The sequence below is a fragment of the Pangasianodon hypophthalmus genome, chromosome 18 (genome assembly GCF_027358585.1).
Source record: "Pangasianodon hypophthalmus isolate fPanHyp1 chromosome 18, fPanHyp1.pri, whole genome shotgun sequence".
In the NCBI taxonomy this organism is placed as follows: Eukaryota; Metazoa; Chordata; class Actinopteri; order Siluriformes; family Pangasiidae; genus Pangasianodon; species Pangasianodon hypophthalmus.
Genome location: NC_069727.1, coordinates 3,432,709 through 3,459,646, shown reverse-complemented (window position 1 = coordinate 3,459,646; position 26,938 = coordinate 3,432,709). Strand labels below are relative to the sequence as shown.

Sequence of the window (26,938 nt, the reverse complement as noted above, 5' to 3'; positions counted from 1 at the left end):
AATTTATAAATTGTGTATATATCGCAAAATAAGTCTAAAATGTTGCTCGTAATATTAATTTTTTTATTTGTTTGGAGTTATTATAAGGCTATGCACCACAAGCAAAATGACGATTTTGCTTTCAAAAGTCAGTTTTCATATGTCAACAAAATGTTATAAAAAATCTAATTGTTTATTTTTTTACACAATTGTTTATTTTTATTATCACAATTAAGAAAAATAAACTGAAACTTTGTTGTCAAAACGATTTTTGTAAGTGCATATTTAACGATCGCTTGCCTCATTTGCATATTTAAAACATAAATATACTACAGAGCGTCTTTTAATGATGTATACTTTTAATAGACACATTTAATCCTTCATTGCAGTCACAATCTATGATTCTACAACAGTTTTATCATTTATTTATTTTTATTCACCAGCCGGAAGTACTGCTCGCGCTTGCTCGTGGAGGCGTGGCCAGAGTGACGTAGTTTAACGTGATTGGTTGAGCTGTGTTTTCATGTCGATTTAAATTTTCAGACGGCGTTCAGGTTGGAAATCACAGTGTCAGAGTTCAGAGCCGGACTTCTCCTTGTAAGCTGCATCAGTATTTCTGAAAGTGTGTTTCCCTCTCGGGTTGGTTAATATTGTTCACTTTCTCATTTGATGTTTAATTTCTGTAGACTTAACCGAGATCCATCACCTGATCTGCTAACTCATCATCTGCTCTTTGTTTCAGTTGGAAAAGCAGGAAAATGGGAATTGACCAGTTAAACCTAAAAGCCCTGATCAGAGTTTTTAGGAGAGAGTGTCACCGGGTTTTGGACTCGGAGAGGACCACAGTACATGGAGCGGACAGCATGCTGATGGTCCTCCAGCTGGCCGCTGCTGAGGTCCACAAGCAGGTAACAGCAACATGGTGAAGCTGTTCCACCTGTGCAGGACATTACAGCACTGACACATTACACTACAGCGCTGACACGTTACACTACAGCGCTGACACGTTACACTACAGCACTGACACGTTACACTACAGCGCTGACACGTTACACTACAGCGCTGACACATTACACTACAGCACTGACACATTACACTACAGCGCTGACACATTACACTACAGCACTGACACATTATACTACAGCGCTGACACTGATATTACAGCACTGACACATTACACTACAGCACTGACACATTACACTACAGCGCTGACACTGATATTACAGCGCTGACACTGATATTACAGCGCTCACACTGATATTACAGCGCTCACACTGATATTACAGCGCTGACACATTACACTACAGCACTGACACCGACACTACAGCACTGACACTGGTATTACAGCACTGACACATTACACTACAGCACTGACACATTACACTACAGCACTGACACATTACACTACAGCACTGACACATTACACTACAGCACTGACACTGATATTACAGCGCTGACACATTACACTACAGCGCTGACACATTACACTACAGCGCTGACACATTACACTACAGCACTGACACATTACACTACAGCACTGACACTGATATTACAGCACTGACACATTACACTACAGCACTGACACTGATATTACAGCGCTGACACTGATATTACAGCGCTGACACTGATATTACAGCGCTGACACTGATATTACAGCACTGACACATTACACTACAGCACTGACACATTACACTACAGCACTGACACATTACACTACAGCACTGACACATTACACTACAGCGCTGACACATTGCACTACAGCGCTGACACTGATATTACAGCACTGACACATTACACTACAGCACTGACACTGATATTACAGCGCTGACACTGATATTACAGCGCTGACACTGATATTACAGCGCTGACACTGATATTACAGCGCTGACACTGATATTACAGCACTGACACATTACACTACAGCGCTGACACTGATATTACAGCGCTGACACTGATATTACAGCGCTGACACTGATATTACAGCACTGACACATTACACTACAGCACTGACACATTACACTACAGCACTGACACTGATATTACAGCACTGACACATTACACTACAGCGCTGACACATTGCACTACAGCGCTGACACTGATATTACAGCACTGACACATTACACTACAGCACTGACACTGATATTACAGCGCTGACACTGATATTACAGCACTGACACTGATATTACAGCGCTGACACTGATATTACAGCACTGACACATTACACTACAGCACTGACACTGATATTACAGCACTGACACATTACACTACAGCACTGACACATTACACTACAGCACTGACACTGATATTACAGCACTGACACATTACACTACAGCGCTGACACATTGCACTACAGCGCTGACACTGATATTACAGCACTGACACATTACACTACAGCACTGACACTGATATTACAGCGCTGACACTGATATTACAGCACTGACACTGATATTACAGCGCTGACACTGATATTACAGCACTGACACATTACACTACAGCACTGACACTGATATTACAGCACTGACACATTACACTACAGCACTGACACTGATATTACAGCGCTGACACTGATATTACAGCACTGACACTGATATTACAGCGCTGACACTGATATTACAGCACTGACACATTACACTACAGCACTGACACTGATATTACAGCACTGACACTGATATTACAGCACTGACACATTACACTACAGCACTGACACTGATATTACAGCGCTGACACTGATATTACAGCACTGACACATTACACTACAGCACTGACACTGATATTACAGCACTGACACTGATATTACAGCGCTGACACTGATATTACAGCACTGACACATTACACTACAGCACTGACACTGATATTACAGCGCTGACACTGATATTACAGCACTGACACATTACACTACAGCACTGACACTGATATTACAGCGCTGACACTGATATTACAGCACTGACACATTACACTACAGCACTGACACTGATATTACAGCGCTGACACAGACACTACAGCGCTGACACCGATATTACAGCGCTGACACATTACACTACAGCGCTGACACTGATATTACAGCGCTGACACTGATATTACAGCACTGACACATTACACTACAGCGCTGACACATTACACTACAGCGCTGACACATTACACTACAGCACTGACACTGATATTACAGCACTGACACATTACACTACAGCGCTGACACATTGCACTACAGCGCTGACACTGATATTACAGCACTGACACTGATATTACAGCGCTGACACTGATATTACAGCGCTGACACTGATATTACAGCGCTGACACTGATATTACAGCGCTGACACTGATATTACAGCGCTGACACTGATATTACAGCACTGACACATTACACTACAGCACTGACACATTACACTACAGCACTGACACATTACACTACAGCACTGACACTGATATTACAGCACTGACACATTACACTACAGCACTGACACATTACACTACAGCACTGACACATTACACTACAGCACTGACACATTACACTACAGCACTGACACTGATATTACAGCGCTGACACATTACACTACAGCACTGACACATTACACTACAGCACTGACACATTACACTACAGCACTGACACTGATATTACAGCGCTGACACTGATATTACAGCGCTGACACTGATATTACAGCGCTGACACTGATATTACAGCGCTGACACATTACACTACAGCACTGACACATTACACTACAGCACTGACACATTACACTACAGCACTGACACTGATATTACAGCACTGACACATTACACTACAGCGCTGACACATTGCACTACAGCGCTGACACATTGCACTACAGCGCTGACACATTGCACTACAGCGCTGACACATTACACTACAGCGCTGACACTGATATTACAGCACTGACACATTACACTACAGCGCTGACACTGATATTACAGCACTGACACATTACACTACAGCGCTGACACATTGCACTACAGCGCTGACACTGATATTACAGCGCTGACACATTGCACTACAGCGCTGACACTGATATTACAGCACTGACACATTACACTACAGCGCTGACACTGATATTACAGCGCTGACACTGATATTACAGCGCTGACACATTACACTACAGCACTGACACATTACACTACATCGCTGACACCGATATTACAGCGCTGACACATTACACTACAGCACTGACACATTACACTACATCGCTGACACTGATATTACAGCACTGACACATTACACTACAGCGCTGACACATTACACTACAGCGCTGACACATTACACTACAGCACTGACACTGATATTACAGCACTGACACATTACACTACAGCGCTGACACATTACACTACAGCGCTGACACATTACACTACAGCGCTGACACTGATATTACAGCGCTGACACTGATATTACAGCGCTGACACTGATATTACAGCACTGACACATTACACTACAGCACTGACACATTACACTACAGCGCTGACACTGATATTACAGCGCTGACACATTACACTACAGCAATGACACCGATATTACAGCACTGACACCGATATTACAGCGCTGACACGTTACACTACAGCGCTGACACGTTACACTACAGCGCTGACACGTTACACTACAGCGCTGACACGGATATTACAGCGCTGACACGGATATTACAGCGCTGACACTGATATTACAGCGCTGACACTGATATTACAGCGCTGACACTGATATTACAGCGCTCACACTGATATTACAGCGCTGACACTGATATTACAGCGCTGACACTGATATTACAGCGCTGACACAGACACTACAGCGCTGACACCGATATTACAGCACTGACACCGATATTACAGCACTGACACGTTACGCTACAGCATTGACGCCGATATTACAGCGCTGACGCTGACACTACAGCACTGACTGTACAGCACTGACACTCGCTGCATCCGCAAAGTCACCAGCATTGTTGATGACCCCACGCCCCCCTCATACAAACTCTTCACCCTCCTGCCGTCTGGCAAAAGGACCCGAACCATTCGGGCCTCACGACCAGACTGTGTAACGGTTTCTTCCCCCAACCCTTCAGACTCCTCACTCAGAGACTGGACTGACAACATACAACCCCCCCAACACACACACACATACACACACTCAACTGAACACCATCCCACTCCTTTGCAATTTTTGCATATTTCCGTATTGACTACCTGCATTTTTTGCTGCTACACTATTTATAAAAAATATTGTATGTAATTTTTGTCACTACTATACTCTCTACCTGGCTGCTATCCCAGTAACTGCTATGTCCATATAAACATATCTGCTGAATACTATGTCATAGTATGTTATGTTTATATTCACAGCAATTTATCATATTGTTACTCTTTTACACTACTGTTATATCTGACAGTTTCACACTAGAAGTGTGTACTGGTCGGCACTGCATTGTCTCTTACTGTGCCTGTTGTCCTGTTTTAGTAGTTATTGTAGTGTCTTGTGCTGTTGGCATGTGCACTTTATGTAGAAATGTGTAGTCTTGTGTAGTTCTGTGTTGTTTATGTAGCACCATGGTCCTGGAGGATTGTTGTTTTTTTCACTGTGTACTGTACTAGCTGTATATGGTTGAAAGGACAATAAAGCCACTTGACTTGACTACAGCACTGACACTTTAAGTCCTGTAAGTTGTGAGGTGGGGCCTCCATGGATCAGACTTTTTTGTCCAGCACATCCCACAGATGCTCGATCGGATTGAGATCTGGGGAATTTGGAGGCCAAGTCAACACCTTGAACTCTTTGTCATGTTCCTCAAACCATGGACAATTTTTGCAGTGTGGCAGGGCGCATTATCCTGCTGAAAGAGGTCACTGCCATTAGGGAATACCGTTGCCATGAAGGGGTGTACTTGATCTCCAGCAGTGTTCAGGTAGGTTGTACGTGTCAATGTAACATCCACATGAATGCCAGGATCCAAAGTTTCCCAGCAGAACATTGCCCAGAGCATCACGCTGCCTCCGCCAGCTTGCGTTCTTCCCATAGTGCATCCTGGTGCCATCTCTTCCCCAGGTAAACGATGCACACGCACACGGCTTTCCACATGATGTAAAAGAGAACGTGATTCATCAGACCAGGCCACCTTCTTCCATTGCTCCATGGTCCAGTTCTGATGCTCACGTGCCCATTGTAGGCACTTTCAGCAGTGGACAGGGTCAGCATGGGCACTCTGGTGGTCAGCATGACTGGTCTGTGGCTACGCAGCTCCATACGCAGCAAGCGGTGATGCACTGTGTGTTCTTTCTATCATAGCCAGCTTTAATTTTTCAGCAATATGTGCTACAGTAGCTCTTCTGTGGGATCGGACCAGATGGACTAGCCTTCGCTCCCCACACGCATCAGTGATCCTTGGTTGCTCATGACCCTGTCGCCGGTTCACCGGTTGTCCTTCCTTGGACCACTTTTGGTAAGTACTAACCAATGCATACCGGGAACACCCCACAGGACCTGCCGTTTTGGAGATGCTTTGACCCAGTTGTCTAGCCATCACAATTTGGCCCGTGTCAAAGTCTCTCAGATCTTTATGCTTGCCCATTTTTCCTGCTTCCAACACATCAACTTTGAGAAGTGACCGTTCACTTGCTGCCTAATATATCTCACTCCTTGACAGGTGCTATTGTACCGAGATAATCAATGTTATTCACTTCACCTGTCAGTGGTTTTAATGTTATGGCTGATCAGTGTATATTACAGCATTGACACTGCAGAACCAACTATATATATATATATCTATGGGAATTTTTATTGATTTAGCTTTTTATGATGCTACAATGACTGCATAGCCCCATATATATATATATATATATATATATATATATTTATATTTATATTTATATTTATATTTATATATATATATATATATATATATATATATATATATATATATATATATATATATATAAATATAAATATATATATTTATATTTATATTTATATATATATATATATATATATATATATAAATATAAATATAAATATAATGTGTGTATGTGTGTGTGTGTGTGTGTGTGTGTGTGTATATGTGTAGAATTGCATTGTATCCAAGCTGTGGGACTTCTTCTTATTTAACATGCACACTGAAAAATACAGCGGTAAATAAATAAATAATACAAAATCTATGTGAAGTGCTTGTTTACAATACAAACAAAATAATTTTTAAAAAATGCATTTATTAAATTATTAAGCTCTACGTAAGACATGATATTTTACGTCACAGATGACACCACAGACCACAGCTGGCTAACGTAAGTGCTCAAAACGTGTCTCTAGAAGCTTACACTGATTTTCTGCAGGGTCAGAGCGCTTCCCCTGAGAAATAACAGCTGTTCAATAAGAGCTTGGAGACAAAATGAACAACGGCTGGCAATCAGAAGTTAATTTAAGAAATACGTGAGCCCGGAATGAAACTTGCGCAATCCCAGAACATGTTTGGAAGCTTGTAGCTACCAGTTAAGCATCATGTCAACCTCCTGCTTAACTCAACACACATTTGGCTCTAAATACATCTTTTGTCCTAGTTATAACCAGCACAAAGTCATATGGGAAAAATATTGAAGCCAATATGCGTAAATTATAATAAGCGTCTTTTTTTGGTCCGAGGTTAAAAATGATTATTATTAGTAGTAGTAGTAGTATTATTAGTATTATCATTTATTATTATTATTATTATTATTATTATTATTATTGGTAAACATTTTTGGGCACAAATTTCCTCTGTTCACACTGTTCAAAACATTTCAGAGATTATGAAAAAAAATAGTTTTTGAAGTGATTAATACTGATACTCTGTATAACCAGGGATCCAGTTAACTGTAAAGCTAAATTTAAGATGTGTTTACATACACATTTGGATTTTATTTTCAATCATATATCATGAATTTGTCAAAAAAATAAAAAAAATCACGTATTGGCTGTACATGATACAAGAATGAAAGGCTAAAGATGATATTTTCCTCTCACTGCCCTATGAATTCGCCTTCATATTCCCAGAGAGTGCTTTTTAAATGTCATGCTGCTGTAAGATTTTCCGTTTCTTGGCCTGTAGCGTTCTTCCATGTGACAAACGCATGTCTCTGGTTTTGCTCTAGGAAAGAGGAGAGTTCGGTGTGGCTTTGAGCGACGTGCTGGAGGCTTGGAAATGCTTGCTTCTGGACAAGCTCCACCTGTCCCGCGACGGCTCCCCACTCCCCGAGAATTATGAGCTCATCCGGAAAGAGTACGACGGCTTTTTGAAGCGCACCAACACGGTGGACCTGATTGATGTCTATAACATGTACGAGGAGCTGAAGCGGGATGAGGACCCCGAGGATCCCCTAACTGCAGTGAGTGCCTCGGGGCAGTCTGGGATTCTGGCAGCTTAACTGAGGGTCTGTTAGCCATATTTATATTCCAGGTATTGTTTTTTTCATGCTTAGTCGCAGATGTTCGACTTCCTGCTGGGCAGCACGGAGGACGCAGAAGAAGCTGAGACGATTCCTCAGGTTCCAGCTACGCCATCGAACCGGGTCAGAACCTGCAGCGCACAGGTGAAGTCCTGGGTAAAGAGTTATTAAAGGGACACTTCAGCCAAAATCTAAAATTTGATATATAAAAATAAGATGAAAAAAACCAATACTCAATGACAGGTTGCAACATGAAGCAGAGATACTGTTACTTCCCAAAGCTGATCATTTTCTTACAACAGCACATCCCAAAGTGTTTTATTCCTCTTACACCACAGCAATCTGCACAAAATGACGCATCATACTTTATATCCGTTTATAGTTACGTGTAATGCTGTGGAACATCTGTAAAACAAGTTAGTTCCTGTTCTCACTTACGTTATAGCAGCTATAAACAGTCCTTCCATTTTTTTTCTCTTTTCAAAAAAAAAAAGTACCTTGTCATGTTGCCAAGAAACCGCAAAGCGTAAACTCCTCTGTCCTGAAGATATCCAAAAAATGAAAGTTACAGCTTTACCTCTAACTGTTACAAAGCACTAACACTGGAGACTCCTTCCATAGATGTTAAATAAATGTCTCTTTATCAGACTTGGGTTATGTGGAGCATCTGCCGTACAAGTCCCTGTGAACGAGCTGTTACTATAGAAACGATAACATGTTAGAATGAGCGCATTAATGTAAACCTATAATAAATTGCTGTGCTATAAGAGGAGTAAAATGCGTCACACTACCCTGTTGTTGATTAATATCCTACTGCAGCAAGCCCCCAAATGTTTTGTTCCTTATGTACGTATTGGAAATAAAAGCCTATGATAGGAGCTCATGAAGGGCTAAGGAATCCATATGAAGTACATATATCAATTGAAATCTACTTCTTTACCCAAATTCTTCACTCATATTGTGTCTCGATTATCATTAACATTAGCATTAAGTCACATCATTTGGTTTTAAGACAGAGATCTGAATTCAGTTACTAATATTGCTGCATGGTTTGAGCATGCGATACAGAGTGAGCTGAGACTGAGTCTCTCTGATGCTTTTTTCCAGCTGTCAGCCTCAGATTTATGAGGGTAGATGTTGGGATTTGCTTCTGTAATACTGAAGCTGAGGAGGTTTATGAAGGCATTTAGAGCAGAGAGGAAAAAATCTCCTCAGATATGCTATATGCTTATGGGCTAATGCAGCCTGACACCATCATAAAATATTAACTGACACCATCATAAAATAACATCACTACTTACTTTTCTGTTCCTTCACCCTAAGAACACTGTGAGTGAGGGTTTTTTTTTTTTTTTTCTTTGGCTGAGGTCACACTTTTTCAGACAGCTAATCTACCTGAATGACTCAGTCAGAGCTCAGACCTCGATCTGATTGAGAATCTGATGGAGTTTGAGCAATTTTACCAATAAAATTGGGCAAAAATAAAAAAATCAGGATCCAGATTTGCAAAGCTGATAGAGACCTATTTCAGAAGACTTGCAGCTGGAATTGTACTGACCCCAGAGGGGGGATGAATATTTACTGACTTTTTTTTTTTAAAGGAAGCTTGCCAAAATGCCTTACATTTATACCCCAGGCTTTCTAGGTTCAAGTTCAAGTTCAAGTGGAGTTTAATGTCATTTCAGCCGTATACAAGTACATAGTGAAACGAAACAACGTTTCTCCAGGACCAAGGTGCTACATAAGGCAACACAGAATAACACAGAACTACAAGGGACTACATAATTTATACATAAAGTGCACAAGTGCAAACATGTGCAGACAGCACAAGACAGTACAAGACAGTACAATGACTACTGGGACAGACAATGGGCACAGTAAGTCCCAGTGCAGTGCCGACCAGTACACAGTCCTGTTTAAAAGTGAACCTAGTGACAATAGTGCAAATAGTACAAGAGTTCAATACAAGTGGCTGAAATAGTGTAAACATAAGAGTAGCAGCCTATGTACAGTATAATATAATGAGTAAACGTGCAAAAACATGCAAAAAAAAGTTGCAGAGAGGATGGAGGATGCTCAGTTGTGTGTGTATGTGTGTGTGTGTGTGTGTGTGTGTGTGTGTGTGTGTGTGTGTGTGTGAGATCCTTCAGTCTAGTTTCTGAGTATAGGAGAGTAGTGGTAGGATTTTGTATCCTTAAAGTTTAGGCCACACCCACTTTAGGTTTAAATCTGAATACAAACACAGATATTTGGTGCATTGTGTTGCACCGCTAATGTGCACACTTACTTATTCACACTCGTTCCTCTTCCCTCAGGTGCAGCGAGCAGTCCGGAGGCTCTTTTGCTCATATTTGTGTATGCTGGTGAACACGAAGAACGACTTGGCCCTCGCGCACACTTTGAACACCCCCAACCGCTGTCTAGGGCGCACAGCGTTTACTGACCTCAAACACGCAGCACGCAAAAGCAACACATCTCTATTTCTGGTAAATGTGTCACCTAGAATTCACCGAATTTATTGCAAATGCACAGAGTTGTCATTTTCGTAGGTGCTGTGTCTAAAATTGCTTCCTCACTCACTTGTTCCCTAGTTACTATGTAGACCACGGGTATTCAACTAACATTCGTGAAGTTCTAGTTACAGAAAATTCGTTGCTCACCAGGTCCAGTTAAGCGATTAACATGACTGAATGTTGACAAGTTACCTTTTAATCCTTAACTATAAGTGATTAGTTTATAGATCTAAGTAAGACAAATGGTTTTGTTTCCCTCTGGTGCTTCACATCACCACTTTTAACTAGCGCCGTGGACTCTGAACAGATGAGAGGTCTATTTTGAATTTGACTCTGGGAGATGAGCAGATTTCTCTGTACAATCATCTTTAAATATCAGAGGATCCGCTACGGAAGCTGCGATTCATGTTTAGGAAACTAGAGTCACTGAACTATATCCGCACTAATTGTACAACATGACAACACTACAAAAATGGCTGCACCCTAAACAGTACACTATACGGTAAATAGGGAATGAACTGAGACACGGCAATCCTATCTGGATCCACCATAGGACCACCACTGAGCAGATATTTTTAATATGGTGGACCATTCCAGCACAGCATTGATAAACTCTGGGAGAAATATGCCAGCGGTTTGAAACCCTACTCCTAACAACCCGTCTCCGGTCTTTCCAGGCAGCAACTTCGTTTATCCGGGCGATAGAGCTGGGTGGGAAAGGCTATGCCCCTCCGGAGTCTGACCCTTTAAGGAAGCACTTAAAGGGTTTGTCTCTGTTTGTCCATTTCATGGACCAACTGGAAGAGATCCTGGGAGAAACCCCTAACCCCAGGTATTACCTTTCTGTCTTTAATTACTGACTTCTTATCAAACGTCTCATTATGAACATAAATACTAATCAATAAGTAATGCACAGTTTATTGGAACACCTGTACACCCGTTCATTCGTGCGATTATCCAATCAGCCAATGGCGTGGCAGCAGTTGAAACTTGGTAAAACGTCACCTGGTCTTTTTCCGGTCTTCAGCTGTCCAGTTTGTGTGAGTCAAATGTGGAACTCGATGTGGTCTTCTGCTATTTGTAGCCCATCCGCCTCAAGATTCAAAGTGTTGTGCTTTCTGAGATGCTTTTCTGCCCACCACGGTTGTAAAGAGTGGTTACTTTCCTTTCAGCTCGTAACAGTCTGGCTTTTCTCCCATGACCTCTCTCTTCAACAAGGCGTTTCCTGCCGTAGAACTACCACTGAATTGTTTTTTTTTTTTTTGCAATATTTTGCGTTATGCGTGAAAATCCCAGGAGATCAGCAGTTTCTGAAATACTCAAACCAACCCATCTGGCACCAACAACCCTGCCACGATCAAGGTTTGATGTGAAAATTAACTGAATCTGCTAGATGATTGGCTGACAGGATAATTGCGTGAATGAGCAGGTGTTCCTATTGAAGTGAGTATAGATTAGGGTTTAAATGATATAAAAAAATATATATTTTTAAATGCCTTACAGACGTAAAAGACAAAATCCTACAATCAGAATGGAGAATTCAACAATTGTATAACGTTTTTTTTCCTCTCACTGGGAAAGACCTGGTAGCAGCGTCAGTATTGTAACAGCAATCCAAACCTTGGAAATGCTTGAAACCTACATATGAAGGCAAGATCAAGTAGTTATGGTAAATCGGAAATTGCTTGGTACAATTATGGTTTTCAGTGTGTATTGTGCTATGACCTGATCTAAACCCAGATTCAGATCAAGGAAGATTGCAAGAGCTTGCAGAAATGTTTTCATATCACACACACTCAGGCCTCAGCACCTTATAGTTCTGTGAGAGGATTATTCAGCACTGATGCACAGCAGCACATTTCCTGTTCTGAGGAATAGAATTGGATACGAGAGGCGTGTTGTAGATGTAGGCAATCAGATCTACACACAGAAAAGCTGTAAAGCTGATCAAGACCAGGTGGTTCTCTGGGATCAGTGTTGTTTGGCTTTTAACACACCGTCATGAAGAACAGAAGTGAAAAGAAAGCAGTTGTTAGGAGAAAACCTGATACTGATAACACTTGTGTTTTTTCGAAGGATAAGAATCTAGTTTGGAAATGAGAAGCAGAATCAGATTTCAAAATGGAGAATGATTATGGAGAAAGGCTGATCTGAAAAAGAGTTTGCATTTGTAGCAACTGTATTCTGTCAATTCTTTTATAAATTAGCACTATAGACAACTTGCACTATGTAAATGACCGTGGATTATCAGGCAGTCACCTTAATGAGAAAACTCCACTCTCCTCCCAGAACCAATTTTCATTTCCATTGAGGAAAGCTTAACACGTTAATTATTGCTTCCCAGACTGGAAATGAGCAAAACTTGGACCTTGGGCCTTGGATCATGAATCATTTCTGTGTTGATTTGGATGTATGTTTGTGGACGTTATCTGCGTTCATTCATCTTTGGTAACTCCTTCACCCTGGTCAGGGTTGTGGTGGATCCCTGTGTGAAAATACTGTAATTTAAAAGAGGAAGTTCTTTTGAGAACGAGGTCTGTTGGAGCAAAGTGGTTTCCCCGACTGAGGAAAATTGGAATCGGTTTTAACGCAATCAGTCTCCTTCAGGGCGCCAATAATTTCGCAAATGACTTTTATTATATGATGTTTATTATTTGTCATCATCCCAGAATGTTCTAGCATGTCTGACCTTGTCCTGTTTGCCTTCTCGGCTGTAATCAGCTGATGCGTGCGTCCAAACCGTATGCTGTGAAAGCCATGACCTCACCTGACATTAACTCCGTAATTAAAGCCTTTGATTTCCTGTACAGATCTTTATTTAATCTGATCATACTGCAAAGTCCATGTTCCCTTTACCTTATCAAAATCCACCTGCAGTATTTATCTGCAAATCTATTTTTCCTCCTTTCCCCATAGCCCCCCCCCACCCACCCACCTTTTAATGATGTCACTTTTAATGATACGGCTTGAATTGCTCGAGCATGTTTATCTCTGGAATATCAAAGCCTGTTCAACTAAAAAGCAAAAGGCAATTCCGTGGTTTGATCGCTGATTAGACGTCATACTTTGAAATATTTTCCTGATTGTGCTTACTTCAAAAAACCTGCCATGGGATGCTTTCCCAAATACGACATAACGTGTCTACTGATCTCGTGAAGGCTTCATGAGTGCATCAGTGTGCTGAGAAGCAAGTGCCTTGAACCTGCAGTCTCCTTTCACAGCTTCAGGGCTTCTCCCAGAAGATAATATGATTTGTCTTGAGCCAAAAGGGTTCTTTCATCAGCCTGCAACCCTCCTAGTTTTTCCCTGCTGCACCTCATGGAGTACTGTATTACCACACACAAACAGCCGTTCTTGCTGGATCAGGGCCTCTCGTACGTCCAACATCTGTTTTCCCAGATGATTCTGTTACTGTAATTCCCTCGCACAAAAGCTGGGTCAGGGATTCGGGCCGGCTCGTTTCCCGGCTTCTCCCCAGTGTTTACATTCGCTAATACGTCCACGCAGGCATGTATGCCGCCCTGCTATATCACTGCTCTCATACTAACCTCTCGTAGTAGACTGGGCGTTGGTTTTCTTTTCTTCCTTTTTTCCCACGTCACCTGTTTCGTACTTGTATGAACAGGTTCAGTGCTTCTTTTTCTCTCTCTCTCTTTTTTTAAAGTTCCTTTCCATTCTGTTGTAGTGCTGGAGCCAAGACCGTGTCCAGCATTAGGGCAGCTCTCCTGAAGGGTACAACTGTAGAGCATCTTTGCAAAACTTTGATTTTGTGTCAGGCAGAATAGAGCAACTCTAGGACCCCAGCTCGAGCGTAAGCTCAAGTTACTATCTGTCCAGAGTTTCACCCTATGACCGTGTGGGTTTCCTCCAGGTTCTCCAGGTTCTTCCCACCTCCTAAAATCATGCCAGTGAGTGGACTGGCTATGCTAAATTGCCTCAGGTGTGAATGATTGTGTGAATGTATGAATGTGTGTGTGCGTGGTGCCCTGCGATGGATGGCCTCCAGTCCGTCCTCCCAGGGTGTTTTCCCACTTTATGCCCAGTGTTCCCAGGACAGGCTCCAAATCCAATGTGACCCTGAGCAGGAAAAACTCTCACTTGAGATGAATGAATGAATGAATGAACCATTTCTGTGTTGATTTGATTCTATGTTTGGGGCTATACGTGCGCATCAGGGCAGTGGTAGCTCAGCAGTTGGCAACTGGGCTACCAATGAGCAACTGGGCTACCAATCAGAAGGTCCTTAATTCAAATCCCAGCACCGCCAAGCTGCCCCTACTCGGCTCTTGAGCCAGGCTCTTAACCCTCAACTGCTCAGTTGTATAAAAATGAGATAAATGTAATTCACTCTGGATAAGGGTGCCTGCCAATGGCCATAAATGTAAATGTAAATGCATCAGGACTGGGACCCTGCAGGTCCCGACAGCTCCCGACTCTTGGTAGAGGGCACTGGTTTACTTTCTTGCAGGTGGGAGCAAGTGCTCAGACATGAAGCTTATAGGACAAAGAAAGGACACTTTTATGAACATGAAAACATGTATGGTGCTTACCTGGTGCTGCATGACACATTAATGCTGTTGCTCATTCATCATTAGCGATTGCTTTATCATGGGTAGGGTCACAGTGATTTAAATTATTAGTGCATTTATTTCTGAGAAATAGGATCAGCTAAGTTTGTCAGAAAATGTTGTGGGAGTCGGAGGGATTGGTCAGTTTTCTGAGGGAGTGGGAGGGATTGGTCAGAAGTGCCTGGGAGAGTGGGTGGGATTGGTCAAAAGTGTCTGTGGGAGTTGGATGGGATTGATCAATCTATTTGTGGGAGTGGGTGGGATTGGTCAAAAGGGTCTGTGGGAATGGGTTGGTGTAGACAAACTTTCTGATGGAAAAGGACAAGATTGGTTAAAAGTGTCTGAGGGAATGGGCGGGATTGGTAAAACTTTCTGTAGGAGTGGGTGGGATTGGTCAAGAGTGTCTGCGGGAACTGGTGGGATTGGTCAAACTTTATGCAGGATTGGTCACGACTGTCTGCAGGAAAGGGCCGGGATTGGTCAGAATTCCTTCGGGAGCAAGCACGAATGGGATTTCCACACATACCTTTATTTGGGCCATTGTCTTGATGGGAAATATTCTTTGTGGTGCTAATAACTGCCGTGTTTTTGAGAGAAAATAATATGAAAAAAAAAATTAAGTTTGTCAGAGCAACATTGTTTCTCCAGCTGTTTAGTGGAAATTTGGGATTGGGATTTTTTTTTAACGCAGCCAGTAACTTCCCTTGTAGTGCTGCTGGAGGCCGGATGGTGTCCAGCATTAGAGCGGTTCTCCTGAAGGGTCTCAGTAGCGCTGTTCCAGTGTACACCACTGTAGAAGACACGGTGAAGGACCTCAAGGAAAGAATCCACCAAATCCACACCCTTCAGAAAGAGTCCACTTGCGGCACAGGGATCAGTCCAGCCAGGGTAGAGCTGATTTACTCCATGCTTATACATTTCAGCTACTACAGTGCAAAAGTTTGTGCACCCTTAAGACAAAATGAACTGGGTCAACATTTAGGGTATTGGGTTTCATTATTTCATGTCAAATAATCAGTGTTATGATTCTAATTGTTTGTCTCCTTTTCTCTAATAACCTGTAAAACCACCACCTTTATAGCAACCTCCAATTTCTTTGTGTATTCTCCAAACATCTATTGGGTCCTCTTCTTTAAATCAAACAAATCTGAGCGGGTCTTTTTCTGAGATTATTGTCATGTCTTATTTCCAGTTACATCCTAATTTCTTTTTATTTTTTTGGAATTATCTATCAGTTGAAAAATAGAGATATATTTTCCATTCATCCACCCAGATTACCGTGAAGAGGGGGTACAAACCTTAGCACATGATCATGCATCCAAAATGGCAGTAGCGTTTCATGTTTATAACTCGTATAATCCGGTTCCATTACAGCCCAGAACGTACGCCATCAATCACGCCACTGCCTATGCAGGCAGAGAGACTGTTAAAGTCCTGATCACGGTGTTGGATGAAGAAGCACTGGCGCCGCCCTGCAGGAACAAAGCACAACTGCTCACTGATGATCAGACTGTTCTGAATGAAGCTGAGTCCGTGTGTCTCCTCTCGCTCTACACGTACGTTCTGCTGACTGATACATAATGCGCAGCACTTCTTTACTCCTATATAACATTCATATAAGATACATTCATACGACAGAGTTCTAAACAAGCATGCACTACTTTAGGGCAACAAGGTGTGAAAACCAAGTATTTCTGAATTTAAAAATGGATTATCTGATTAATAAATTCAAACCAACTACTGTATGATATGGTCTGGGGTTGCGTCATCTCTCAGCCTAAAAAATGCCCTAATTATAACCATATATATATATAGAGTTCTTTTCAATTAGTGTGAATATTTGCATTTTTGTTTTAACAAAATGCTATGACCATGACCATGGTGGAATTTTTTTGTTTTTCCTGGTTAAAATACAAAAGCTCTAAAATGATGCTGATTTACTAATTTCCATTTCAAGTACAAACATGCTATTTACTTATTCCTTATTCACATTTCAGAGTATTTCTCAACAATTTCTTTCAATCAGTTGCGGTTCTGTGCATTTTAAGATTATTACCTATATCGAAAACCTGGCTGCTTAGAAGTTTTGGCACCCCATGCCACACTGTCTTCTCCTTATCAGACTTCCTACCATTAAAAATACTGCAATCTTGTGTTCTGTGCAACTCGTGTCCATTTTTAGGTAACATAGCATTAAGGATCTATTTCTATTTTGCAACATTAAACACTGGCTCATGTATAGTATTTGTTTCCTAGCTACCTAAAACTACAATAACATTAGATCTAGCTTTAAAAAAGGACAAAATATTGAACATAAAGTACCAGTATATGAACAAGGAGCTAAAATGCAGGTAAGAAACGTGTTAGAGTAGCAGTGTTATCTTAAACACCCCATAATGAGCAGCAAAATAAAGCAACTGTTGAGTGTTTATACTTGCTGCTTGGAACCGAGGCATGCAGCTGCTTCCTGTTTGGGGGCGTCGACAGTTGAAAGGTTGCCGCCCACTGATGCATTATAGAGACAAATCAATATTTTGCCATGAATCGGGTCTGAGTTTTCAACCTGTAGAGTGAGTTTGAGTAACAAATTGACAGCTAAATACATTATACAAAACAATAATTGTTTTTTTGTTGTTGAACGAATATTAACAAATACAGCAATAATCATTTATCTGAATGTGTTTCCATTTCAAAAAAGTCATTTTGGATTGCCATACCTTTTAATAAAGGATTTTTTTCCCCTCTTAATCTCAAATCTCAGATAGTTTTATAAGCTAGTTGTTAAATATGAGGTTATCCAGGCATTTAGAAATAAATATTGCTTATTTAAAAGGCCAGCAGTTGCATAGTAAAGTTCTGCTAAGTCATAAAATAAGAGCCTGTTTAAGTCTGCTTATGTTAAAAGTGAGATTCGTGGAAGCTTGGGAACTGGCAGTATGACAATATAATCATCTTCTCACTTCTGCTTTCTTTCATCTGTATGCCTGCAGATCTCCAGAGGTTCCCACAGGGCTCTCTCCAAAGCCCTTGTGCAAGCGCATCCAGAGCCAGCAAGAACACGTTAAGTCTAAGGTAAAGAGTCGTCAGGGCTGTGCCGTGAAACTAAGCACTGCTTTAATGTCTTGAATCTTTAATATCAGCGCTTAAGGGTGCGTTTACATCTGCAGTGTTGAGTGTGTTTGAGTGTGAATGGAAACCTGGTGTGTTCTCCCTGTCCGTGCACCGTTGCAATGTGTTTTCGGTTGCACTGGCGTTTTTGTAGATGTCACCTGCTAAACTTGAGCCAAAGGACAGAGCTGTAGCGCTGCAGAAATGCCGTGTGTTCTGGAGATTTGGCTCGACAAACATAAACAATAAGAAATAAACGCTGAATGCGATACATTCTTCCTGAAATACCACAGCAATTTGTCAACGATTACAATTTTCATTAATTAAAATAAGACACTGTACGTTTTTCACTTTTTATAGATTTGTTACAACTTATAAGTTCCTGTTTTTACTTGCGTTATAGCAGCTATAAAGTCTTCCCACCAACTTCGACGTTTTTCTCTCTCCCTCTCTTGAAGATAAGACAAAAAAAACCACAGGTTGTCATGTTACCGAGAAACCACAAAGCATAAACTCCTCAAATTACAGATTTACCTCTGACTCCTACAAAGCACTGACACTGGAGACTCCTTCCATAAATGTTAAATAAATGTCTCTTTACAGAACACTTTATCATGATAATGATAGTTTTTTTTTTTTTTATTAAATCAATTTTTAGTTAAATATCAACACATTTTAATCCGGATATTATTAGTTAAATGAGTTGTTAATATAGAAATGATAATGTATTAGAACGAGTGCATTAATATAAACCTGTGATTTCAGCTGCATTATTATCAGAACTGCTGTTATTGAAAATTTATTGTGTTCTCTGTGCTCAGGTGATTTTTGTGATTTCTACACACCATACATCGACATTTTTCTATCCAAAGAATGAATGGGATGTACGAGGATACTTTTCAGCTCTCAGCTAATGTTTTTTATTTTGCTTTTTGATTTGTTTAATTACATGGAAGGTGACCAAAGCTAACCAAATGATAAAAAAAAAAAAAAATCCAAAAGCATCAATTTGTGCTTTTTCGGATTTTGCAAATGGACTAATAGGTGTGAAAGCGTATTAAGTCTGCAAGGCTAAAGGTTCCCATGACAGGTGCCAAATGCCCAAAGTTTTTACTATTAGTGTATTAGATTATTGAAATAACAAAAATGCAAGCCCAATAAACTAACCAGATATGGGCATAAAGAAACCTTGAAAAGGTTTGATGTGTTCAGAAAATTTACACTTTTCTGTCTGTTTATCTGGAGCAGGCATTACAATCTAGAGATAAACAGCACTTGAGTTCTCCTCAAGCATGCATGCTAAACACATTTTGTAAAATGGCGTCTTTATTTGATTGTGCTAGCAGATGTCACTTTAGCTGCCTCCACTCTGGCCGCCTTCCTGTGAGTGAGCGGTAATGGTCCCTGGGTAGCTCGCTGCTTCCTGAACTCGGCGGGCGGAAGCTTTTCCGCATCCATTTCGCTTTGAAGATATCGTATCGCTCGTGTAACCTGACTAACAAGGAGGAAACTTGAAAGGTTATTGCTTCCTGTTGTCTGCTGAATGACTTTATCCCGCTGCACCATCACGGTTTGTATCCAGACTGACGTCAGCTAGTGCAGTGAGAGCAAAGCACAGATCTCTGCACAGCTTTGGATCTAAAGCCTGGGGATTTTGCTGGATAAAACTTTAAGGATAAGGATTTACACTGTGTGCTGTGTGAATGAACAGGTCACTTATACATCAGATATGTCATATATGTTTAAAAAAAAAAAAAAAAAAACACAAATGTTTGATGCTTAATTTATCATTTGAATTTTCATAGTAGTTACATGAACAGTGTAAAAGCAAAAAAACAACAACGCACATACAGATGCAAGGTATTGGCTAAATAACATGTTTATTACTTGATGAGAGGTCTGAATAAATATATTTAATTTATAGCATACTAGATTTAAGTTAATTTTTATTATGTATAAATCCTTATTATACATAATAAATTGAACTAGGCTTATTTTCGAAAAAGTGATACTACATTTGTGTGTATTAGTCACATTTGTGTGTATTAGTCGGCATATAGTGCACTAGGTAGAGGATACAGTGCTATACCCTATATGTTAAGTAAAGTAAGGAATAAAGCGCTCTGTGGCATGCTGTTTTAGGAAAAATCCTGAAGTTGTTTATTTTTATTACCCCTGCGTCTGGTACAGTTTGAGGTTCTCCTCCCTTTAGCACACCAAATCATTAAAGGCCTAATAATTAGCTTTATTTACTGATGACAGTGTGAGCAACCGTGTTGATATGACGTCTGGACTGAAGTTAATGCTGCATTCAACTAAAGCCTGTAACTCAAAATTTCCAACTTCTGACTGGGAAAAAACTAAAGAAAACACTCCCTTAACTTGGAATTCCTATTTGGCTAGTTGATTTCAGCCCATGACATCATATCAACATCATTAAATAAAGCAGCACTTCTCTACTTTTGAATAGATTGCTGTCTTGAGAAGGCGAATACATCATGAATGTTAGTTATCACTCATAACATTAACGTTAGCTGACTAGCTTATTGCTAATAATGACAAGCTTTCATAAAGACGTTCATGTTTTTTGTTTGTTTGTTTGTTTGTTTTTTGTCTGCACTTTTTAGCTTAAACATGTAGAGGTTGAGTACCATAATTGAGCATATACTGAACTGGGAGTTAAAGTTTGCATATGATCTTATATAAAGCTACATTTGAGTATTCAGAGTGTGCTCTATTAGCATGCATCCAGGGAAACCTAGTCTTCTGTACTAAGCCTCTCTGTTGTTTTAGGTCTTTTAAGAAATCACTTTGAAAAATTCTTTGATCTGCTATCTCTTTCCAAGCCTCACTTTCCCAGTCCCACCCAACTTTGCTTTCAATATTTTTTTCTATTCTTCTGACTACTTTTCTTTTATTGAGGGCTGTTGGCTCAGAAGATCCTGCAATCCTGCTAATCCCAAGCAGGCGTGGATCAAACAGGCACAACAGTGTTGGATCAGCATTTCTCTAAGGCCTTCGAGATTTCAAAAGCAGCCCGTTCTCTGACTTGGCCTCAGTATCTCCATCTCATCTCTAGCCTGTCTAATCTTAAAGCCCTGTTTTTTTTTTTTTTTTTTTTTTTTTTTTTTAATCTTTGTTCTTGCAGGTAAGGGAAAGAGGCATCCGTTCGCAGTTTGCCTGCACGTACATGGACGATGGTCTGCCTCTAAATCGTGTGCTGGACTTTCCCAGCACGAGTCAGCTCCCGACCTGTGTTCATCCTGCTCCTAAACAGACAGTCCCCTCAGCTGTTAATGCGCCCCATGAGGACGAGTTTGACCCTGCAGACAGATGCGAAAAACAAGGTACTCTCTTCCAAGATGAGTTCCAGTCCTTTTTGTGTAGTTCATAACTTTCACACATGGTTTATGGGGGTCTCACACACACAAACGCACACAGATGAGAGTGTTCCAGGTGCCTCTGACGCCACACTGTCGGCATCATGCCCAGGTTCACCTCCTGAGCCAAGGCCTCAATCTCTGCCTAATTCCTGCTTGGGGACTGGTACTTAAGATCAACCTTTTAAATGATTCCCCTTTCCATAAAACCTGGCTGGTCTCGCTTGTGTTGTAAAAAACTTAGACATGCTGTGTGTGAGAACTCGACTGCAGTACATGACAAATGTCCAGCTTCGGCTCTGTAAAATAAACATACTGCCTGTTAAACTGCATGGCTAACGTCAGCAATTTCACAATTCCCCCCTGCCTTTTTTTCACCCTTTTCCTCCTTATGCGTTTTCTCTTCTTTTTTTTTTTTTCACTAATTCATTTTTTTTTTCCTCCTTATTTACGCATGTTCTTCAGTCGAGGTGGATCAACAGGCGGCGATTCTGGCCTGCCGTGGCTCAGGGACCAAACCAGCCCTCAAGCAACGCAACACCAACGGCCCAATCCGAACAGGTGTTTCAAGGAAAGGAGTGGCAGAACTCCAAACCATCACCAAAACTTCCAAGAGGAAGCTGTCAAACAGAGAGTGTGTGGAACAAGGAGGTGATGAGAACCAGCCGCCCCAGAAGAGACCTCCTGCCAAAGCCTGTAGCTCAGGGCCAGGGAAGAAGAGCGGCAGCGTGGCTAGAAAGAAGCTCATTGCCGGTCAGGGCAAGCTTACAAGCTTTTTCCGGCTATGATTTAAAGCTTATATGGGATGCTTCATCATGACTTCTCATGTCCTCTCTAATCATGTCCTTCATCTGAGTGTGTGATGAGTATAAATTAGAACTTTAGACATGCATGTGAAGACTTAGACAATTACTTTCTGATTAAACCCCTATGGGGATCGCTATTTAATTAATGCATTGAAAACCTTTACATGCAGTTTTATAACATAGGCATCAATCATTTCACAATGATCATGCATTGTTCAGTTTATTTTTAGTCAAACAAGTGCATCATTTCTGGTTTTAATAAAGTTTTATTTAACTGTACAACATTTTTGGTTCTGTGAATTTATTTTTAAAAGAACATGACAAGATCAAGTCATTAGGTTAGGCATTAGGTAAGTCGTGGCTGTGTTTTCCATCTATCTTCAAGCCTGCCAGCAGGGACGGTACACCCTCCCGATCATGCACCGAAGCACTAAATAGAAACAAAGAACAAGGTTTAAGAAGGACATCGCATAAATTATGGGCATCATTTGAATAATCCTTGCTGGTTTTTGTTATTAGCCATGTATGACTAGTGCATCAAAGGCCAAAAGGCCTAATTTACCAAGGTAAGTCTTCAATTAACCATTACAATAAGTAGATAAGTAGATCTATACAGAACTGTAAAGTGCTTTTCTTTTCTTTTTTTTGTTTTTTTTTTTAAGCCCATTTTCTTCCAACTTGGTTATTTGCCAACTCCCACCCATTATCTAGTTCTCCCCTATCTCACAACAGCTACCAAACAGGGAGGGTAAAGGCTAGCATGTGTTTCCTCCAAGACACATGAAACAACAGCATCTTTTCAAAGTGCTGCTCATGTTATATCATAGTGCAGCTGAGCACTTGGAGAAAAGAGCTATCTACCCTCTTCTGCATACCTGAGCTCACAGACGCCCACGACTGGCTAGTGTCACTGTGATTTGCAAGTGATATAGTAATGCCTTCCCTCCCACTCAAAGAACATGGCCAGTTACAGCCTCTTGGACTCCCGGCTCACGGATGGCTGCGGCATCATCATGATTTGAACTCAATCTACCCATGATTAGGGTGAATGCTTTCGTGTTGTGCAACTCGGGAGCCCCTTGTGTATCTTTTTCATTTCAGACTGAGGTTGTTTTCACACAGTAATGTTTATTAAGTGCAGTAGACCACCCCAAACCATGATGCATTCTGGGAGAATCATGCATGGGTTTGGCTATTGTAATCTTAATTAAGGAAAGTGAGAAACTACATTTGGATAGCTGCACAGATTCAGACTCTGGAAAGGATCAATGTCATGGGAACTGTCAAAACTTTGAAATCCCATCTTTTCCTTCTTTTAAATGACTCAAAATGACAGGGCAGAGACACCCGCTTGACGAAACACATCACCACACAGTGTGTGCAGCCAAGTCGGGGTATTAGCCATGTTCTAGTATTGCATTCATCAATGACGCAGAAAAAAAAAGAGAGAGAGAGAAGACCTACTCTTATTGTCCATGTTTCTCTTGGCCATGGGGATGAGATCATCTGCATTGTGCCACTCATCCTTCTGAGTTGCAGCAAGAGCACGGTCGATTCTCCATGGTGACAGCACGGTGAAGGCTCGGCCAAAACCAGAGCTTGCGTCACTCCCAGAAGCCCCTTTTGATCCTAAATCCTGAGTGGAACAGATCATTGACAATTACCAAGCGGCGTCTGTGGGCCGATGACCTTCTCTGCTGACCACCTTACACAAGCAATCTCATTCACAAAACTAAACACAAACCACTGTTTCCTCTTTGGGGATCTGTTGTATGGAAGAAAGCCTGAGTCTTTTTTTTTTTTTTTTTTTCAACCTACACCTGGAGATGTTTAAAGATAATTTGAACAGCACACACCCAACAGCTGAAGTGTTCTGATATGTAGTGTTGAGTATGGAACCCCACATGGAAGAATTGGTTCAAATTGCACCAAAGTTTCCCATGTCTCACTTTTCCCTTTCTTAAAAACATCACAGTGTGTCCGTTTATTCACAGACCACGGTTTCCCTCTATGTAGCTGTAACTTCTCCTCCCTTTGACTGTTCCTTCGATTACTCTGATAACTATTTCAACATGATCACCCAGCATTTCCAGAGAGGAACCTATTCCAGGCCACTATACACACCTGCAAAGTTCAGCCAAAGATACAACTATTGGCTAAAATGTCTCAATTTATCCACAATTACACATGTGTAACTGAAGCTACAACAAGGTTAACCTTTTTTTGTAGCTTCAATAATATTTACTGGTAACATGGTTTAAGGAAGGCTAAATCTAATGACAAAGTTTAAAAAAAAACTGCATTAAAAGGGAGAAAAACAATTTTTACAAGATTTAATTTTGACATATTTAAGTGTCAGAAGAAAAGCACCTTGAACTGCTATGTCTTAACTCGGAAAGAAGTATTTGCTACCATGGTGTTTCACAAACGATGTCAAAATGTATCAATGAAGAAATTTTATGACTTTAATCCCCTGGAAGTTCTGCTAAAACTATTGAGAAGTCTATGTTCTTAGATAAAACACTTTCATTTAAAAAGTTTCCCAATAAAACCCCTTTAGAAAGGTAAAGCTTTAACCATCCAAAAAAAACCCATTGAGGAACCAATTTTTCCCCATAAGTGTTCATCCATCTGTCCATCTTCAGTCAAGGTCACGGTGGATTCGGATATTATCACACTGGATGTGGCGTGGGAATACATCCTGGATGGGACACCAGTCCATCACAGGTCACCATGTGCATACACACACCCTCTCAGACCCACACCTAGGGGCAATTTAGAGTAGCTAACTCACCTACTGGCATGTTTTGGGGAGTTGGGACGAAACCAGAGAACCCTGAGGAAACCCATGTGGACATGGATAGAACATGTGGAACTTCGCAGCGACAGTATTGCAAGCTCAAGATTGACCCAGGGAAGCTATGAAGGCAATGCAACCCACTGTGCAAATGTACCACCATTGCATGTCCAAATTTGTCAAAATGTATCATCTGCATGTATCATATTGCACTGAAGGCAGATATGACTTTATTCCCCCAGATATCTCCTAAAACTATTGAGAAGTCTACTTTCTTAGACATAAAGCTTCCATCTAGCATCCTAAAGGGTTATTTAGTTTATCCCTGTGTGAAGAAGCCTTAAAGGTTCTACCTAAACCTTGCAACAGATGGTTTTTATTTCAGGACAAGTTCCCAATAAAAACCCTTTAGAAAGCTAACAGCTTTAACCATCCAAAACCCCTTGAGGAAACCCATTTTTCTAACATATTGGGCAATACCTTCAGCAGCAATACTTACTGAAAGGATGAAGATCCTCTTTGTCCCATGTTCATCAGCCAGCCTTCCCTCTATGAGAGGGAATCTTCTGGGGGAGAAATCACTAGGTCCTGCTATATTCATGCCATCTTCATCCATGACAGAACTAAAGCTATCTTGGTTTGCTATATCATCTTGAATTCTACTCTCAGGCAAAGCTAAAGTTGCTGAGCGAGCGAACGAGTTGACCAAAAGTGCAAGTGCAAAAATGAGCGAGGAAGAGTTGATCATCATGATGGGAAATTCTTGATTTCCTTGCAGGAACTGCACTAGATTTGGTCTAACCCACAAAACCTGTGCTCGCGACCCCACCGTCTTTTATAGCTCTCAAACTGATAAGAGAAAAGCTGTCTGTCATTGTGTTTGTTGGTGATGTTCTATTCTGTAGCAGGTTATGACATCTAAGAGAAGAGATTATATTTTTGAGTGGTTCTCACTGGTTCCATAAATACTATTTGGCTTTGTGAATGGCGGGATTATGTCGTTGCTTTCAATTTCTTTTTGAAAACAGAATGTTCCTTTCCAACCATTTTCTTTTATTCCACATCACAGCAAGTTCTCCAGTCTCACAATGTGGGTCAAGGGTCCTGCACCAATGGCACCTTCTGGATAAAGTCTTTAGAAAGTAATAGAAAAGGTTGGTAAAAACACATACTGTGAATGGAATGAGATGCAGCACAATGTCCTCCATTAAATCACAAAAATGCTCCATCCATTATATAATGTAATATCATCTTGTACTTTCCAAATCTTTGGTGAAAACTGAACGACCTGTAAATTTATCATGGATTGAACTTTGATACCATAATGAAAAGGCTGGAAAGGCACATGACTATCTGTGATACCGTAAGTTCTCAATTCTTG

General features: G+C 40.9%; 2 protein-coding genes across 4 annotated transcripts; one reads left to right on the top strand and one right to left on the bottom strand.

Moving 5' to 3' along the window:
- Positions 1-458: 458 nt before the first annotated feature.
- On the top strand, positions 459-23,042 carry parpbp (PARP1 binding protein). 3 transcript variants are annotated; one of them, XM_034313035.2, is made up of 11 exons: positions 459-576; positions 722-887; positions 8,092-8,325; positions 8,419-8,529; positions 10,701-10,871; positions 11,576-11,730; positions 16,177-16,354; positions 16,841-17,022; positions 18,457-18,538; positions 21,723-21,921; positions 22,420-23,042. In XM_034313035.2, the coding sequence occupies exons 2-11, from the start codon at positions 738-740 to the stop codon at positions 22,740-22,742; spliced, it is 1,785 nt and encodes a 594-aa protein (XP_034168926.2). In that variant the 5' UTR covers positions 459-576; positions 722-737; the 3' UTR covers positions 22,743-23,042. The 3 variants fall into 3 exon arrangements, with proteins under 3 accessions (XP_034168926.2, XP_034168925.2, XP_026778560.3); XM_034313034.2 differs by having other exon boundaries at positions 465-601; XM_026922759.3 differs by having other exon boundaries at positions 476-618.
- pmch (pro-melanin-concentrating hormone) lies at positions 23,007-26,348 on the bottom strand. Its single transcript, XM_034313036.2, has 3 exons — positions 26,057-26,348; positions 24,225-24,396; positions 23,007-23,190 (listed from the first exon to the last, which is right to left on the bottom strand). Exons 1-3 carry the CDS (start codon positions 26,306-26,308, stop codon positions 23,141-23,143), a joined length of 474 nt encoding a protein of 157 aa, XP_034168927.1. The 5' UTR covers positions 26,309-26,348; the 3' UTR covers positions 23,007-23,140.
- Between the last annotated feature and the right edge of the window lie 590 nt (positions 26,349-26,938).